Below are 18,404 nucleotides of genomic sequence, written 5' to 3'. Positions count from 1 at the left end.
TTTTTTTTTTTTTTGTGGTTTTTGGGTCACACCCGGTAGTGCTCAGGGGTTACTCCTGGCTCCATGCTCAGAAATTGCTCCTGGCAGGCCCGGGGGACCATATGGGACGCCGGGATTCGAACCAATGACCTTCTGCATGAAAGGCAAATGCCTTACCTTCATGCTATCTCTCCGGCCCCGTCAGGAGTGATTTTTAAGCACAGAGCTAGTAGTAAGCCCTGAGGTCCACCTGGTATGGCCAAAAAACCCAAAAATTAAACAAAACAAAAAATGCTAGCACATGCTTTGTTACAGAATAAGTTACAAGTAGGCCTTATTCACATAGATGATAACGGATTGTTCATAATAGAAGGTTGTGTGTTTGCCAAAACAAGGAAAGAAGTTGGTTATTTAAGTAGACAATGAAATGCCTTTGTTAAATCACCTGCTCTTGCCCTTACTCCATTTTTTTTTTTTTCTTTTTGGTTTTGGGACCACACCCAGCAGCGCTCAGGAGTTACTTTTGGCTCTGCACTCAGAAATTGCTCCTGGCAGGCTCAGGGGGACCATATGGAGTGCTGGGGATTGATCCCGGGTCTGTCCCAGGTCGTCTGCATGCAAGGCAAATGTCATACCATTGTGCTATAGCTCCAGCCCTCTTACTCTATTTTTGGCCTCCAAATTTATACTCATTCTCGACCATTTATCTACCATAGTTGTAAGAAAATTCCTCTCTGGCCTGGGATGTGGCTCAGCTTTAGAGCATTTGCCTTGGCATGTGTGAGGTGAGGCCTTAGGTTTGCTTACCAGCCCTACACCATCAGGAAAATATTCCTCAACTTTGTAAGCTACCCATTAAAACGGCCCTCTTCCCCACGGTGTTAGGTTGAAGGACGTCAGGACCTGCAGTGAACACGGCCTGAGCTCAGAGGCCTTTGTGTGTTCTCTCTGGGGACCCATGCAGCACAGGGACATTGGTGGGAACCAGAAACCCCGCCAGTGGCATTGACACCTCACCATCAGCAGTGCCATCCTTAGAGTCGTAAGGGGGCAGCCTTGTGATCAGACCACAGACTGCAGCAGCAAGACCTGGTTATGGACACAGAGTGTCTGGCTGGTTTTGGTGTCGGGAGTTGGAAAGGAGAAACACCAGTATCCAAACTGGAAAATCTTTTTCCCTTTGCTGGTGCCAGGACCTGGATCAAGGGCCTCACATAAAGGCAGGTGTTCTGATTAGCTACATCCCAGGATCTCAGACTGTTTCTTCCTGTGAGTCTTTAAAATGTCATTGTGATGTTCACCAGGCCGAGGAAGTCTGAACCAGTTGTTGAGGACATTTTGGATAAGGAGGGTCAAAGCAGGTAAAACAGTAGAAATTCCAAAGCTGATGTGTTTGGAGCATCAGGCCAGCAAACCAGCAGGGAAGGGCAGATGTGGCACCTGGAATAAAGGAAACTGGAGATCCAGGACCTCTCCTCATTTAACAAGGGTAGTGCTGGAACTCGAGTGATAATAACACAGCTGGGAGGGCGTTTGCCTTGCATGTGGTCGACCTAGGTTCAATTTGTGACATCCCATATAGTCCCCTGAGCCTGCCAGGAGTGATTTCTGAGCGCAGAGCCAGGAGTAACCCCTGAGTACTGCTGGGTGTGGTCCCCAGACAAAACAAAACAAGGGTAGTGTTAAATGAGGTGCCATTTAAGCCCACACTGGGGAAGAGCCAGGAAGCTACTGAGGACTGGACAGTGCAGCACCACCCAGATGAGTCCTCCAGGGGTGAACTGTGGGGGACAGAGGGGAACCCAGCCAGGTGGCTGGCTGGGGCCCTGAACCGGAGCTGGAGGCTGCCTTCTCCACCCTTCACTGACTGAATATCTTGTTTGTCCTGTCAGCCCGGAGAGCAAGACTGCTCTTCCTTCTGCAAACAGCTTTCCTGCCCCATTGCTTCCTATGCACCAGAAAGGGAAGAGGAGCGGAGTGTGCGGCAAGGGGAGCGTCCCCAGTGCAGAGGACCTGGTGCGTGGTGCGTCTGCTCAGGAGCTTCTAGTCCAGAGTCTATCCAGCAGACTGCTGCTGGAGCAGGAGGAAAGTCAGAAGTGAGTGTGGCTCCTCTGCCCCTCAGGGCATCTTTCCGTCGTGCTGGTCCTCATGCTGGTGTGGGAAGGTGACCTGAGCTCAGGGAGTGAGGCTCAGGCTGCACGGGCTGGTGGGTTGAAATGCTCTAACTGGAGATTATGTCTGTTACTTGTTTCTGGTTGTTCAAGGACTTACGCTCACTCAGGATCAAAGGGTCCTGGGTGACCTGCTCTCTGTTTCCTTTCCTGGGTGCCAGGCAATAGCTCCACCTTGGCATTTGTTCTTCCTTTGGCATGGACACTCCGAACAACCCTCTTGTCTCATGGCTTTCCTTGTCTTTATGGTCTCCATGCAGATACTTCTTGGACCAAGAGCTTGAGTGTGTCACATGTGGAGACCCTGGCTGCATCCTCAGCAGGGAGCCCCTGAGTACCCACAACCGAGTGTGGTCTCAAACCAGAACTTAAAAAGTGCTTCTTGGGGGGCCGGAGAGATAGCAGGAAGGTAGAGCGTTGCTTTCCATGCAGAAGGATGGTGGTTCGAATCCCAGCATCCCATATGGTCCCCTGTGCCTGCCAGGGACGATTTCTGAGCACAGAGCCAGGAGTAACCTCTGAGCAAAGCTGGGTGTGACCCAAAAACCACACACACACACACACACACACACACACACACACACACACACGAGTGCTGGAGCGGTAGCACAGGTGGTGGTAGGGCGTTTGCCGTTTGCGCGCTAACTTAGGATGGACCACGGTTCGATCCCCCGCCATCCCATATGTCCCCCAAGCCAGGAGTGATTTCTGAGCATATAGCTAGGAGTAATCCGATTGTCACCTGGTGTGGCCCAAAACCAAAAAAAGAAAAAAGAAAAAGAAAAACTGCTTCTCAAGGGTCTCTGGCCCATGCCCTAGCCTGTTTCCCAGCTACTGCCGTCAGACAGGTAGGTGTCCCTGTCTACCTCTCACAGCCCCTCACAGCCAGCCTCAGAAAATTGCTGTTTGGTGGGAGAGAAGCCGGCCATCTCCAGTTCCAGAAGAGTGCTTAGGTCCCCGTTTTCCCAGCAGTTTGGGTTAGACAGTTCTTGGCTGTCTAAGGATGTGGGATAGACTGTTGGCCCGTGTTTTGTGGCAATGGGAGATAATTGAATAAATTTTGTGGTTTTGTTTGTTTGAATTTTGGTCTGCACCTGCCTATGCTCAGGGTTCACTCCTGCTTGCAGGTCTTTATGGGGTGCCAGGGATCAAACGTGGGTTGACCATTTGCAAAGCAAGCACTACCCTCTGTATTATTATTCTGGCCTCTTGGATTAACAAGCATCAATCATTTATTTGGATAGTCTGTGAAGATATAAGAATTATATACACACACAAGATCAAAATAAAACCAATGAGAGAGGGGCCGAGAGATAGCGCAGCCGTAGGGAGTTTGCCTTGCGTGCAGTCAATCCAGGATGGAAGGTGCTTCAAATCTGGGTATCCCATATAGTCCCCCTGGCCTGCCAGCAGTGATTTCTGAGCGCGGAGCCAGAGCACTGCTTGTGTGACTTAAAAACCAAAAACAAAAACAAAAAAAAACCGAGAGAACTGAAGATACAGTATTATAGTGCTGAGTAGCACATAAAAGCATTTATTTTAGGCAAGATTTTAAGAAAAATACTGTATTCTGTTTATATTTCCTATAAATATAAGGGAAGGAAATGAGACTTCACAAGATATTTTTTTAATTGACTCACTGTGATGAGATAGTTACAAAGTTGTTCAGATTGAATTTCAGTCCTACAGTGTCTGACACGCATCATTTCACCAGTGCACATTTCCTACCGCCATTGTTCCAGGTTTGTTTTTGTTTTTTGGGCCACACCCAGCACATAGGTTACTTGTGGCTCTACGCTCAGAAATCACTCCTGCCTCAGGGACCATATGGGATGCCGGGAATTGAACCCACTTCCGTCTTGGGTCAGCCGTGTGCAAGGCAACGCCCTACCACTGTGCTACCACTGACGCCTGACCCCCCCACCCCCTGTCCCAGTTTTCTTCCCATGTCCTCTGGCAGACTGTCACAGTTGGAAGAGACAGTTGGGGAGAGAGTCAGTTGTTATTTGGAAGAGACAGAGTTTGTTAGCAGTTGGAAGAAATATGTCGGGCCTGGACATTGGCCCTTGGACATGCCCCTTTGTCATGCTGGTATAAAAGGAGAAACTTGGGGCTGGTGAGGTGGCGTTAGAGGTAAGGTGTCTGCCTTGCAAACGCTAGCCAAGGAAGGACCTCGGTTCGATCCCCCGGCGTCCCATATGGTCCCCCAAGCCAGGGGCAATTTCTGAGCGCTTAGCCAGGAGTAACCCCTGAGCATCAAAAAGCAGGAGTGAACCCTGAGCATAGGCAGGTGCAGACCAAAAAAAGCCCCAAAAAAAAGGGGAGAAACTTGAATTGGTGATCAGAGCTGGCTCAAGGGGGGGACCAGAGATAAAGCGTTGGAGAAATGCTGCCTGCTTTGCAACTATTCGCTTTCATATCTTCTTTGAACCTGGGCCTCCACGGGCCACCTCGAGCCTGTGAATTTCCATCTCGCTCTCTCTGGAATCCCTGGGCGGCAGTGGCAGGCCTCAGACACGAGGAGGAATAAAAGGTGTACTTAATTTCTTCACTTCCTTTCGCCTAGTTCCAGATGGTGGTCGCTACAAGTTGGAGTCTCTGGTGGGCATGAGGTCCAACCTGGCAGCTGGGCCACATGGGCCCCTACAAGCTTGCAGAACTGGACCCTTGGCAGTCTTGGGTTTCTGCAGCAGACAGTTCCCCCCTCTCTCCTTTACATGTACACACACGTCTGCTTTCTAGTTGAACTTACCATGTAGCTCTATCTTCACTAAAAAAAAAAGTCAAAGCTTTCAAACATGCAAAGTATATTTACAAGAAAATGGGTGGTGACATTTTTACTTTCAACTGTTTAAGGTTTGAAGATCAGCTGCAGCAGTTGCTGTCAGAAGACTCTGAAGTCTTTGCAGATTCACCTTCCCTCCCGCTCTACCTTCCTCAAACTCTTGTGTCTCTGCCTCAGACACTTGCACCCATGAGGAGACCGTCATTGTTGGCTGTCAGCCCTCAGGTGAGAGGAGTCCTTCAGTTCATGGAAAGTCCAAGATAGGGTGTTTCAAGCTTGTAAGAGGCCGTCTGATGACAAAACGTTCAGTGTCAGATGTCCTAGATCTCTGGGTGCTTCATAGTCCTGACTGCCTCTGAGTTTCTGCCTGCCAAGTGACAGACATGTGCTCAGGGACCTGCTGATAGGCAGGAAGGTCTCAGGAGAGGAGAGGGCCGCAATATTTGTGTCTGTCTTAGCACATGCTGACTGGAGTCACACAAGCTAAGGAGATGGCTCAAGGGTTGGATATGTGCCTGGGATTGTGGGAGCCTCTGCCTCTGTGCCCTGAGGACCGTGACATGTGGCCCCTACAGATTAAACTGAAAACACTGAGGAACTGAGATCTAGTACAAGGGATAAGGCACTTATCTTGGATGTAACCTATCCAGTTTGATTTCTAGCACCACGTAGGGTCCTTAAGCATGGCCATGAGTGATTCCTGAAGCCAGAAATAAGCCCTAAGCACTGCTAATTGTGGACCCCAAACCAAAATAATTTTTGTTTTCGTTTTGGTTTCTTTTGGGTCATACCCGGCAGCGCTCAGGGATTACTCTTGGCTCTACGCTCAGAAATCACTCCTGGCAGGCTCGGGGGACCATAAGGGATGCCTGGGTTCGAACCACCGTTCTTTTGCACACAAGGCAAACAACCTACCTCCGTACTATCTCTCCGGCCCCCAAAATAATTTTTTTAATATATAAAAATAAAAACACACACGGGCCCGGAGAGATAGCACAGCGGCGTTTGCCTTGCAAGCAGCCGATCCAGGACCAAAGGTGGTTGGTTCGAATCCCGGTGTCCCATATGGTCCCCCGTGCCTGCCAGGAGCTATTTCTGAGCAGTCAGCCAGGAGTAACCCCTGAGCACTGCCGGGTGTGGCCCAAAAACCAAAAATAAACAAACAAACAAACAAACAAACAAATAAATAAAAACACTTGAATTACAAATCTATAATGCTACACACACACACATGCAAGGTACGCTTCTGGACTTTTTAGCAACTCTACTAGGGGCCAGGAGCAAACTGGGGTGAAATGTTGTTTTCATTTACAGTTAGGCAGAGAACTTAAAACTATTTGTTCTTGTGGCTGGAGAAATAGTATAGCAGGTAACATACTTGCTTTGCATGTAGCCGATCCGGGTTTGAGCCCAAGCACTGTCAGGAGTGATTTCCTGAGTGTAGGTGCAGGAGCGACTCCTGCGCATAGCCAGGTATGGCCAAATATAAAACAAAACAGGGCCAGAGCAGTATCACAGTAGAAAGGGTGTTTGCCTTGCATGTGGCTGACCCAGGTTCAATCCCTGGCATCCCATACGGTCCCTGAGCACCACCAGGAATCAGCACTGAGCACAGAGCTAGGGGTAACCCCTGTGTGCTTCTGGGTGTGGCCCAAAAACTTAAAAATAAATAAATAAATCCCAGAAAATCTTTTTTTTTTTTTTTTTTTTTTTTTGTGGGTTTTGGGTCACACCCAGCAGTGCTCAGGGGTTACTCCTGGCTGCACACTCAGAAATTGCTCCTGGCAGGCACAGGGGACCATATGCGACGCAGGGATTCGAACCGATGACCTTCTGCATGAAAAGTTTTGCCTTACCTCCATGCTATCTCTCTGGCCCCAAATTATTTGTTCTTAGGACCAGAGTGCTAATAATACAGTTGGCCATACTGTGCCACTTGCACACTCACATGTACTTTGGGTTGGGGCACTTGCTCTGAGAATTAATGCTTATGCATTGCATGGGGAAACCTCAGGTTCGATCCTTTGCATTACATGATTCCCTAAGGACCACTGGGAGTGACCCATAAACATTGCTCTGGGTGTCTCTGAACACTGCTGATTGTGCCCCCCTCCCCCAAAAAACCCTAACAAAACAAAATTGTTCTTAATTTTGCTATGGGAGGATCCAGAGCATTAGAACAGGAAGTGGCATTTGACTTTTCACGTGGCTTTTCCCAATTTAATCATTCCCAGCACCACATGAACACACACAAATGACCCTGCGTGCAGAGCTGGGAATAAGCCTTGATCACAGGTGGATGTGGCCCAGACACAACAAAATCTGCTCTAAAGCAACTGACGTATCACAAAACTTAACATTTTCTTATTTCTTGTATCATTAGTTATACTGCATGAAAGGAAACTATCTGAAGGTAGAAATCTGCTTAGCTGGAGGATGGTCGATGCTGGGGTGGACTTCTGCTCCCAGCCAATCTCCAGAGTTGACCTCTAACCTGAGCTAGGCTTGATGCCTTTGTCAAAGCACACTCAAATACTCTAGGGCCAGAGTGATAGTACAATGGGGAGGGTGTTTGCCTTGCACATGGTTGACCCTGGTTCGATCCCAAGCATCCCAAATTATCCCCTGAGCACTGCTTAGAAGTTCTTTCTGAGTACAGAGCCAGGCGTAATGAACAGGTGAGGATTCCCCACTCCCTCCTCCCAAAAAGAAAGAAAAACCAAGTCATACATTGGGTATGACTGTCCCCAGATTATTTCCTGTGTATTTTCATTCAAATAGAATGAGAGGACGAGGGAGCAGCTGCGGCCATTGGAGGGAGCAGGCACCAGTCTGACAGACCGTGTGGCACATCTAGAAAGGCTGATCTGCAGTTCCAAGGAGGAGGAGGTGGCCTCAGAGCTCCATCTGTCTGCACTCTTGGACATGGTGGACATTTGAGGAAGTCAGACTTGCGGGGGACTCTCTGGACTTCCTGATTTTATACAGAATGATCTCAGATGTTTGATGCATGTTGTAAATATGATATTATGCAAATAAATTGTATAAACGTTCAAGGCAACTTTTTCCCAGCTTTTAGAAAGAAAGGCTGTGACACCTTGATCTTCCTCGTTGCCATCATCTCAGATTGCTGGCAAATGTTCTGAGGGAGTTTACAGCTGTTGTCTTCAGGCATATAGTGAGTGGTGATGTGTAGAATATAAGCCCTTGGGGCCGGCGAGGTGGTGCTAGAAGTAAGGTGTCTGCCTTGCAAGCACTAGCCAAGGAAGGACCGTGGTTCAATCCCCAGGCGTCCCATATGGTCCCCCCTAGCCAGGGGCAATTTCTGAGCGCTTAGCCAGGAGTAACCCCTGAGCATCAAACGGATGTGGCCGGAAAAAAAAAAAAAAAGAATATAAGCCCTTGAATTGGGCTGGATGGTGGTGGATGGTGATGGAGAGATAAGAGGCCTTTTTCCTCCAACCCAGGACACACGTGTCTGCCACCCCCTCCAGCTGTCGGGTCTGCAGGTTCAGGATAGTGGCGAGGAAATCATCCACAGACAGGTTCCAAGAGATATCAGCTTTATTCATGCCCTAGCTGCCACATGTGTGGCCTACAATCTTAAACCTATTTAAGCATGCTCTCCTCAGCTTGCCCTGCTTCTTCCTCCATCTCTCTTGCTGAATCCCCCCTCATCCCCTCAGGCCAAACCTTTTGTTACCTACTGAAGACCCCTCCCAGATTGGCAGGTCTTATTAGCAGGTAAGGTTACTCCCATTCTTCCTGAACCTGCAGACCCGACAGTTGAAGGGGATGGCAGACACGTGTCCTGGGCTGGAGGAGAAAGGCCTCTCACCTCTCATCTCCATCGCTATCCATCGCCATCCATCACCATCCAGCCCCATCCAGCCCCATCCAAAGGGCTTTTATTCAACACTGATATGCTGCTACTCACACATAACCTTCATCACCTCAGCACAGTTGCACTTAAGGATGTGAGCAGGAGCCTGCTCAGCCCACATTGGAGTCAGCAGCTGTCCACCTGGTCAAGATGATTGGGTTGGCAGGATGGAACAGTGACTGGGAGGTGCCTGAGCAGGTGAGGTGAGAACTGGGGCTGCAGTGTTGGGTGTCAGTGTTGCCGAGGGAGGAGAAGGCTGGAGCACAGGGACTTTTGAGTGCTACACTGGGCAATAACCTGTCTTATAGTGACAGAAGTGATTTGGTCACATTTTTCACAGTGGCATATTGGAGAACCATCATAGCAGGATAGCTAGGACTTGGATTCACACCACACTTAGATTCACTGTTTCCAGTGTGAAGATCACATTGTAGGGAAGTGTGTGTTTAGAAAACATCTGCCATCTTTTTCAATCTGGAACACTACCCCCTAGTTCTGGGAATAGGGAGACTTATTCCTCACTCTTCTCCCATGGACGCTCCCACCACTTGAGATGACGTGTACATCAATACTCTCCCACACGGCACACTTCTCATTGCAGTTGCCAGACAGATGGCAGCAGAAGAGAATGGCTCCTTCCCTGCACGGCCGAAGCATGTGTCTTGGTCAGTCTTATTACGGGTGGAGGAGGGCCATGGAGTATAGCCACTGGGCAGAATTGTGAGCAGGAGAGAATCCTCACATGGGGGCTGGGGCCCAGGTACCATCAGACGGCTGGGCAGTTCACCAGGGATGGACCTACCACATGTCTGGCACAATGGCGTCAATTTAATGGGCTGTTTTAGGAGCATGACTTAATGGAAAGAACCGTAGCTAATATGTTCTCTACCTGGTTCCAGACTAACGCTAGGACGTCCCTGTTCTCGCTGGATTCGTTCCCCAGAATCTGTGATGCCGCCTCAGCTTAAGTGACTCCCAACACTGTGATGTAGTACTCTCTTCTGACTTAACTGAGTGGCTGTGCCACAAGGCTGTTTGGATTGGTTTTGGTTTTGGTTTTTGGTTTTTGGATCACACCCGGCAGCGCTCAGGGGTTACTCCTGTCTCTACGCTCAGAAATCACTCCTGGTAGGCTCGGGGGACCATATGGGGTGCCAGGGTTCGAATCACCGACCCTCTGCGTGCAAGGCAAATGCCGTACCTCCATGCTATCTCTCCGGCCCCTGTTTGGATTGTTTTTTTTTATGTTTTGCTGGGGTCACACTCAGCAGTGCTTTTGGTCTTTTGGTTACTTTTGGTCTGCACTCAGTAATTACTCCTGGTGGTGCTTGGGGAACCATATGGGATGCCGGGGATTTAACCCAGGTTGGCCCCCTGTAAAAAAAATACCCTCCCTGCTGTCCGATTGCTCTCCCTGTGCCACAAGACTGGTCACTTGCACTCGTCTTCGCTTCTGCCCTTTAATGGGAGAGATCTCTGGCTAGCAGCTTTCTCTCAACCAGGACAGAAGGTAGAAGGCGAATACAAATAATTCGCAAGTGTTTAAGCTCTTTTGTGAACACCTAGAAAATTAAGCTGTAGAAGTTAATAAAACGCTCAAGCAGAGTTCCTGTCAAGAGGCTTTATTGAGGGAGCAAGCAGAGTTTTTATACCCTGCTTCAGTAGGAGGAGCAAAAACATAGGATTGAAACTTAAACCAATCAGATTTGTACAGGTACAACGATTTTAACCAATGGGAGCAGACACATTTTGATGGCGGGAAGGATAAGGAGAAACCTGGCAGGATGGGGGGAGGGGAAGCAAATCCTTAATAGATCTTACAGTTTAAACCTTACAAAAACCTATCTATAATTGCGTGTATGAGAGCAGTTACAAAAAACAGGTTCCATTGGAAAGATTTAAAGAATCTAGTTAAGCCAGATTCTCTGTGGTGAGCTAAATTTATTTGCAGGGTTCTTTTGGCTCAGGGCTATGCAAACTTATGGCTTGAATCAGGCAGCGGTGAAAAATCCATTGAATATGTGGGTGTACGGTCGCCCACAGTCACTACAGGCCCACACTGACTTGGAAACTAAAGTCCACATTGCCAGTGGGTACTCAGATCTCTAAACTTTGGGAGGTTTTTTGTTTGTTTATTTTTGGCACTCAGTGGTTTACTCCTGTGCTCAGAAGTCGCTCTTGGCAGGCTTGGGGGATCATATGGGATGCTGGGTTTCAAACGTGTCTGCCCTGTGTTGGCCACGTGTAAGGCAAACACCTTACTGCTGTGCTATCGCTCTGGCCCACAAATATCTCTAAACTTTGGAGGAGGATGAAGCAATTGTCTGAAGCATTAGATTGCTTAATACCATCCCCACATGTTCAGGTAATGCCAAGTATGAAAAACTGACTATATGACTATTAAAGTTTCCTGTGGAATCCATATACATCCATATTAACCCAGAGACTGGAGGCCACAACCTTTCTCTTTGCTGAAGTTCAGGCAGGATCTTGCTGGAAAATTCTCTGCTGGCTAGTGCTTTGCTCTCAAAAAAAGGTGAACACCTCACTTATCCGTTGGCCTTACTGTTTTCAAACTACATTCAGCAGTGTTTAGAACGGCCTTTTGTGCTTGGGCGTCACTCCCTGTGCTACCTAGGGGACTATGCAATGCCCAGGATCAGTTCTGGGCCCTTTGGGATGCAAAGCATACACGTAATCAGTTGAGCTCTCTGGCCCCCAAGTGTACTCTTAGCCTTTTGAGCTTTCTCAGGCCCTCACTTGGCCCTTAGCAGAAGTGTGCATGATCCACAGCAATGTAGACACCCCAACTTGGTGAGGCTAAGGGAAAAATGTACTAGAACTTTTACTAGCTAGACTCTTGTCTTGGTCTTCATGATGATGCCTTTATCCCATTGTGGAAATGTTTTTCTAGAATGAAACAGACTTACTAATGTAATTGTTCTGATGGTTCTGTTGAGTCATTGTGCCACAGACTCTTATCTTCTTATGTATTCACTTGGAAAAATTGTCCTTATACAACCTTTCTGGGTCTTTTTCACACTAACATTCTCACCCTGGTCAGAGACCATAGTTTCCTAATGTTCCTGCAAGAGTAAACATGGGATGGAGTGTGATGGCTGATATTTGGGCACGGTCCACTGCTCCCTGTTTCTTATGGGGGTTAAGGGCTGTAAAATGACCCCAGGCAGGTTTTTTTTTTTTTTAATCTTTATTTAATCCAGGCAGTTTCTTCAACCCCAGATGAACCAGTCTGAATCAGGGTCTTGCATGAAACAATCCAAACCAGGCTGAGGGTGAAACACGTGTGTTTAGTCTGGCAGTCTTCTATCTCGTATGAAGAGCAAGCTACTGCCAGAACTGCCATTTTTATTGAGTCTAGAGACTGGGTGGGGCAGTAAAAACAGCTCAGGCTATCCTGAGCCAGTCCCACCCAGGTTTACAAGTAAGACCATCTCTGTTTTGGGGAACATCTAAATTGTAAACAAACATACAAAGGAACCAAGGATGATCTTTGTTTTAGGTAAAATAAGGTGTAACCTAACAACTGCCCCTTCTTTGTTAAAAAACTTGAGAGGGGTACATAAGTCGTGTTCAATTACTGTTCTCTGACAGAGGCAGGCACCCCAGATCAGAATTTACAAAAGTGGTTGTTATTTTGCATAGGCACAGTAAAAGTCGGCTGTAATAGCATTGAAGTTTAAAATGTATATATGTCATTCTCAAAACAATCGGCTTTTTCCATAGTTTTATCTTATACAGCTCACAACACTTTCATAGGCTTCTCTGAACAAACTTTAGAACCTTTCTGCATAGGCCAGAGAGATAACACAGTGGTAGGGTGTTTGGCCTTGCATGTGGCCGACTCTGGAGGGACCCTGTTTGATTGCTGGCATCCCGTCTGGTCCCTGAGCCTGCCGGAGCTATTTCTGAGTGCAGAGCTAGGAGTAACCTCTGAGTGTTGCTAGGTGTGGCCCCAAAACCAATCAAGTGAAAAAAAAATAACATGCTGCAGACACTCTTGATAAGAAAATTCTTAAACATTCTTACATTGAGCATTTTAATACAAGTTTAGAATCTCTGAGTTCCTTTTCATAAACTTTGTTAAAATTACAAGAACAGGGGCTGGAGAGATAGCATGGAGGTAAGGCCTTTGGCTTTCATGCAGAAGGTCATCTGTTCAAATCCCTGCATCCCATATGGTCCCCCGTGCTTGCCAGGAGCAATTTCTGAGCATGGAGCCAGGAGTAACCCCTGAGCGCTGCCGGGTGAGACCCAAAAACCAAAAACAAACAAACAAAAAAAAAATCACAAGAACAGGGGCCAGCGAGATAGCATGGAGATAAGGCATTTGCCTTGCATGCAGAAGGACAGTGGTTCGAATCCCAGCATCCCATATGGTCCCCCAAGCCTGCCAGGAGCGCGATTTCTGAGCGTAAAAGCTAGGCGTAACCCCTGAGCGCTGCCGAGTGTGACCAAAAAAAAAAACACACACACACACACACAACATTTCTGCACACATATACATATAGTTTGAAAATAAAGGGGCGGAGAGATAGCATGAAGGTAAGGCATTTGCCTTGCAATCAGAAGATCGGTGGTTCGAATCCCGGCATCCCATATGGTCCCCCGAGCCTGCCAGGAGCAATTTCTGAGCATAGAGCCAGGAGTAACCCCTGAGTGCTGCCGGGTGTGACCCAAAATCAAAAAAAAATTTTTTTGCTAAAATATTCTTATAATGAGCACTGTAATAAGAGTAGCATCCAAGTTCCTTTTCCATCTACTATTGTGGAGGACAGAGTATTTTTGAAAACATAATTTTGAGGATAAGTTGCTAAGTAATATAGACATCAAACACAGTAATTAGGAAACTTTCAATAGGTTAGCTAAGAATCATTAAAAGTCTAACATTATGGGGCCGGAGCAGTGGCACAAGTGGTAGGCTTGCACGCATTGACCAAGGATGGATCGCAGTTTGATCCTCCGGCATCCCATATGGTTCCCCAAGCCAGGAGCGATTTCTGAGCACATAGCCAGGAGTAACCCTGAGCATTACTGAGTGTGGCCTCAAACCAAACCAAAACAAAAAAAACTAACATGATTTCCCTGGAACTGTGCAAACTAATAGTAAACCACTAAAGTTGGATACAAAATTTTCTTTTTGCAGTGGGGCATAGAATGAAACAGAAGCTCTAACATTGAATACAGGTAGAACATATTTAACCAGCAATATAGTGACGGATGCAAATAGGGTCAAGAGATTAGATTGTTCATTTTTTGGAGGTAACCCAGGTGCAGGAAGTTCTGAAAGCAGCTTCTCAGCTGGTCTTGGATCCTCCATCTTCTCAATCTTCACCTTTTGTTGATAAGGTCGGGAATTCCACACGCACCCTTCTAATGAGTCCAAGAGGCAGCGACCATGCAAAAGCAAGGGGTTTTACTTATTTACAAGTATGCATGCAAGGGCTCCCACAGAGGATGAGAGAGAGAGCCTCGAACCAGATCTAATCAGCCTTTATATAGCTTGCAGAAGAGTGGTTCATTTCAAGAAGTACTGACACTTGACATTTGCTCAGTTACGTTTTTGCAAGATTTAGATAGCCACAAGTCAGAAGGTTTGCAACAGTTAAAATGTCAAGGGCAAGTCCTTGGGATTTAGGAAGGGGTGGGGTCCTTGTGCAATGCATCTTTTGGTCAGGGCAAGGTTTTTAGGATTTAGGAAGGGGTGGGGTCTTGGGCGTTAAGGGCGAGTTCTTGGGAAGCTGCTAGAAAAAATTATTTCGGCCCGGAGAGATAGCACAGTGGCGTTTGCCTTGCAAGCAGCCGATCCAGGACCAAAGGTGGTTGGTTTGAATCCCGGTGTCCCATATGGTCCCCTGTGCCTGCCAGGAGCTATTTCTGAGAAGACAGCCAGGAGTAACCCCTGAGCATCGCCGGGTGTGGCCCAAAAACAAACAAACAAAAAATTATTTCTTTTACCTTTCACTGTGTTAGGCTGCTGGGGTCTCCTGGGGATAGGACTGCTGGGGATTAGGGTCTGAGGTTCTTGCCAAAGGCGCCTTTGGTAGAGGGGAGATGGTAGAAATCTTCAACTTTCTCGTACTGCCTGCTTCTGTCCCACATGTGGGGCCTTTGCCATCATAGGGCAGCTGAGTGAGGCCAGGGGATGAATCGGCAGAAACTATAACAATGGGAGCACGTCTGCTACTTTTTACTGGCATTTCACCAGGTCTGGATACATTAGCAGCTTTTGGTCCCCTCTCTCCTTTCAGGATATCAAACTCCAGTCTCCCCATCTCCAATGCTACACAGAAACTTCCTGAGATTGTTTCTCTTAATAGCATTGTTGCGATCTTCTTGAGTTCCTGGGTCCTAGGTCAATGTTCAGGCGCCAATTGTTTTTGTTTTTTTTTGGGGGGGGGTGTTATGGTTTTTGGGTCACACCTGGTGTTGCTTATTTTTTGTAATATTGTTTTTGCTGTCGTTCCAGGTGGGGGCAATTAAGGAAAGAATAAAATAGCTTGTTGGGGAGGTATAAGGGGCTTTTTTTTTTTTTTTTGCCAGAGCTGATGGTTGGTTCGGTTTGCGTTTTGGTTTTTTTTTTTTTTTTTTTTTTGGAAAAACTAAATTTTTTATAAAGTAAGTTTAGTTATGTAGATTTCTCTCTTGAATAACTCTTAAGAAAAACACATGGAAATATATTAATCAACAATATAGGAGAGGTACTTATCTCAATACAAAGAACAGACTAACAGTTCATTCCTATATCATATCACGCTAAAGGAAGACACTGATCCCAACACAAACAGAACAATTTCATTACTATATCTATATTAAGCCATTTCAACCTGGTTAAGTCACACTTACTTATGGTTTTATTGGCCACCTGAAAAGGCCATCCAACACACAAAAAAACAGTTCTATAACTGTAATATTTTCTTCTTTCCTAGATATTTTTCATCCAAATGTGGGGGTCTATAGGTTCACAAGTCTATGTATGAATCCACTTTACACACATGCTTTCAATAGTACCAAATATATTCCAAACATTCCCTAACAACAAATTTTGCTTTAAAATTTAAGGACATCGGGGCCGGGCGGTGGCGCAAGAGGTAAGGTGTGCTAGCCTTGGACGGACCACAGTTCGATCCCCCGGCGTCCCATATGGTCCCCCAAGCCAGGAGCAACTCCTGAGCGTTACCGGGTGTGGCCCAAAAACCAAAAAAAAAAAAAAAAACTTAAGGACATCAAACTGCCTAGAGTATACCTTTCTCAAGAACTGATACTAAAGGGGACAGAGCAAATTAGTAAGAAAAGGGAGGGTGTTAGCCCAAGTTCAATCCCCAGCATCCATATGGTCCCCCCAAGTCTGCCAGGAGTGCAAGAGCAAGTACTAACTCCTGAGTGCAATCAATATATTAGAACAATTTAACTAGTTTTTCTTGCTTTAAAAAAAAGTTATGGGGTCTTAAACCCCTGGAATCCCATATGATTCCTTCAAGCTGGCCAGCTCAGGAGTGACCCCCCCTGAGCTCCAATGGGCATGGCCCTGAAACAGTAACAAAAAGTTTATCTCTGAGGACTAGTGACAGTAGAAGGTAGGGTAATAATCTTGTATGCAGCTGACCTAGGTTCGGTCCCAAGGACCCATCTGGTCCTAAGCCCCACCAGTAGTGATGCCTGAGCAGAGCCAGGAATAAGCCATGAGCATCTGCAGGTATGACCCAACACACACAGAGAACTAACAAGTTCCTGACCAGTTCTTTTTTTTTTTTTTTTTTTGGTTTTTTGGGCCACACCCATTTGATGCTCAGGGGTTACTCCTGGCTATGCGCTCAGAAATCACCCCTGGCTTGGGGGGACCATATGGGACACCAGGGGATCGAACTGCGGTCCTTCCTTGGCTAGCGCTTGCAAGGCAGACACCTTACCTCTAGCGCCACCTCGCCGGCCCCACCTGACCAGTTCTTAACAAGCAGCACAACAAGCTGGAGCATCAGTGATGCCTCCGGTCTCTAGAATTGGGGGATCCCCGGTCCCGGGAGTGCCAAGAACTTTTATGCCTATGAGACGTATCTCGGCTCTGACTCCTACTCCTACGACTATTCCTTTCAAAAGGCCCACTGTGCCAGTCAATGCAAGTGTCTGAACTTCGATCTTTGTCCCTATCCCTGTTCTTTTCATCCCTTGCCTCCTTCCTACTTGAGGACCTGTGTTCATGCCTGGCCTGCTCTTTTCTGGGCTCCCTATCTCGGGCCTCTGCGCCAGAGCGGCTGTTTGTCCTGACCTCAGGGGAGCTGTGGCACTGCATACGCCCCTCCCTGGACTCAAACTTCAGGCCCATCTCAGAGTTCTTGCTGCTGAGCTTTTTAGAATCTGAGGCATCCTTTTCCTTTAACGTCTTCCTTCTGGGTGATGAAGAGGAGACTGGTAGCTTGGGCTGTACTTCCTGGTTGGTCTTCTCTTTGTCTTTCTTTTTTTTCTTTTTTTCCTTTTTGTCTTTTTTGTGTTTCTTGGCAGGTTTGTCATCTTCAGAGTCCTCAGATAAACTGACTGAAGGCATGGGATTCTCACAGCCTTTTTCCTGAAGCTGCTTAGTCACATCATCCAAATCATCTGAGTCCTTAGGAACCCGATAGTTAGACACATGATCCACTCGAATAGTTCTCCCTTTGATCTTAATGCCATTGAAATCGTCAACAGCCAGAATCGTGCTCCGCTGGTCTTCATAGCAAAGGAAACAGAATCCTTTGGATTTCCCAGTCTTCTGGTCCCGTACCAGATTTATGTTAACAACCTCGCCGTATTGGGAGAAGACACAGATGATGTCCCCTTCAGTCAATTCATAAGGAAGTCCTCCCAAGAAGATCCAGGCGCTGTCCTTGTACTGGGAGTGCCAGGACACCTTCTCCGCCACCCCAAGCTGGGCTTCGCGCTCGTTCAGCTCGTTGATCAGCTTCACTTTCGTTAACGGGTTCATCTTGCGCCGGCTCCCGCACAATGGTCCCTACGAAGCGGGTTCCGGCCGAGGCCTCGGTTTGCTTTTTGGAGCTGGCTTCAGACTGACAAAAGACTCTCTTTGCTGAAACAATCAATAAGGAGTTCAAATTTCACCAACACCTGGTGGCTCAGGAGTTACTCCCATCTCTTCGCTCAGAAGTCGCTCCTGGCCGGCTCAGGGGACCATATGGGATGCCGGGATTTGAACCAGGGTCCATCCTGTGTTGGCCACGTGCAAGGCAAACGGCTTACCGCTGTGCTATTGCTCTGGCCTTCAGGCACCAATTGTAAAATCACCCCTGGTGCAGTTTCTCCAACCCAGGTGAATGAGTCTGACTCGGGGTCACGCATGCAATAATCCAGAATAGGCTGAGGGTGAAACACGTGTAGTCTGGCAGTCTTCTACCTCATATGGAGAGCAAGGTGCCTGCCAAACTGTCGTTCTATTGAGTCCAAAGACAAGCCCCAAGGTGGGGCAGTAAGGACAGAGTAAGGGCAGTTTGCTCAGGCTATCCTGAGCCAGTCCCACTCAGGTTTACAAGTAAGACCATCTTTGTTTTGGGATAAATTCAAGTTGTAAACAAAA

General features: G+C 47.3%; 2 protein-coding genes across 2 annotated transcripts in view; one reads left to right on the top strand and one right to left on the bottom strand.

Moving 5' to 3' along the window:
* MCM3AP (minichromosome maintenance complex component 3 associated protein) overlaps positions 1-7,977 on the top strand; it is a 41,623-nt gene extending 33,646 nt beyond the window's left edge. The window contains exons 26-28 of the mRNA XM_049785640.1: positions 1,872-2,075; positions 5,007-5,160; positions 7,717-7,977. Of these exons, the coding sequence (XP_049641597.1) occupies positions 1,872-2,075; positions 5,007-5,160; positions 7,717-7,875 (517 nt within the window). The 3' untranslated portion in view covers positions 7,876-7,977. The remainder of the gene's footprint in view (positions 1-1,871; positions 2,076-5,006; positions 5,161-7,716) is intronic.
* An 8,521-nt stretch (positions 7,978-16,498) lies between these two features.
* Positions 16,499-17,807, bottom strand: LOC126025679 (RNA-binding motif protein, X-linked 2-like). The gene is made up of 2 exons (XM_049785482.1): positions 16,776-17,807; positions 16,499-16,570 (listed from the first exon to the last, which is right to left on the bottom strand). Exon 1 carries the CDS (start codon positions 17,796-17,798, stop codon positions 16,815-16,817), a length of 984 nt encoding a protein of 327 aa, XP_049641439.1. The 5' UTR covers positions 17,799-17,807; the 3' UTR covers positions 16,499-16,570; positions 16,776-16,814.
* Positions 17,808-18,404: the final 597 nt, after the last annotated feature.

The sequence above is a fragment of the Suncus etruscus genome, chromosome 13, assembly GCF_024139225.1.
Source record: "Suncus etruscus isolate mSunEtr1 chromosome 13, mSunEtr1.pri.cur, whole genome shotgun sequence".
Taxonomy (NCBI): Eukaryota; Metazoa; Chordata; class Mammalia; order Eulipotyphla; family Soricidae; genus Suncus; species Suncus etruscus.
This window is presented reverse-complemented; position numbering and strand designations above follow the sequence as displayed.

Bases quoted from the DNA above. Each gene is read 5' to 3' on its own strand.
- LOC126025679 (XM_049785482.1), bottom strand. From the start codon at position 17,798: ATGAACCCGTTAACGAAAGTGAAGCTGATCAACGAGCTGAACGAGCGC.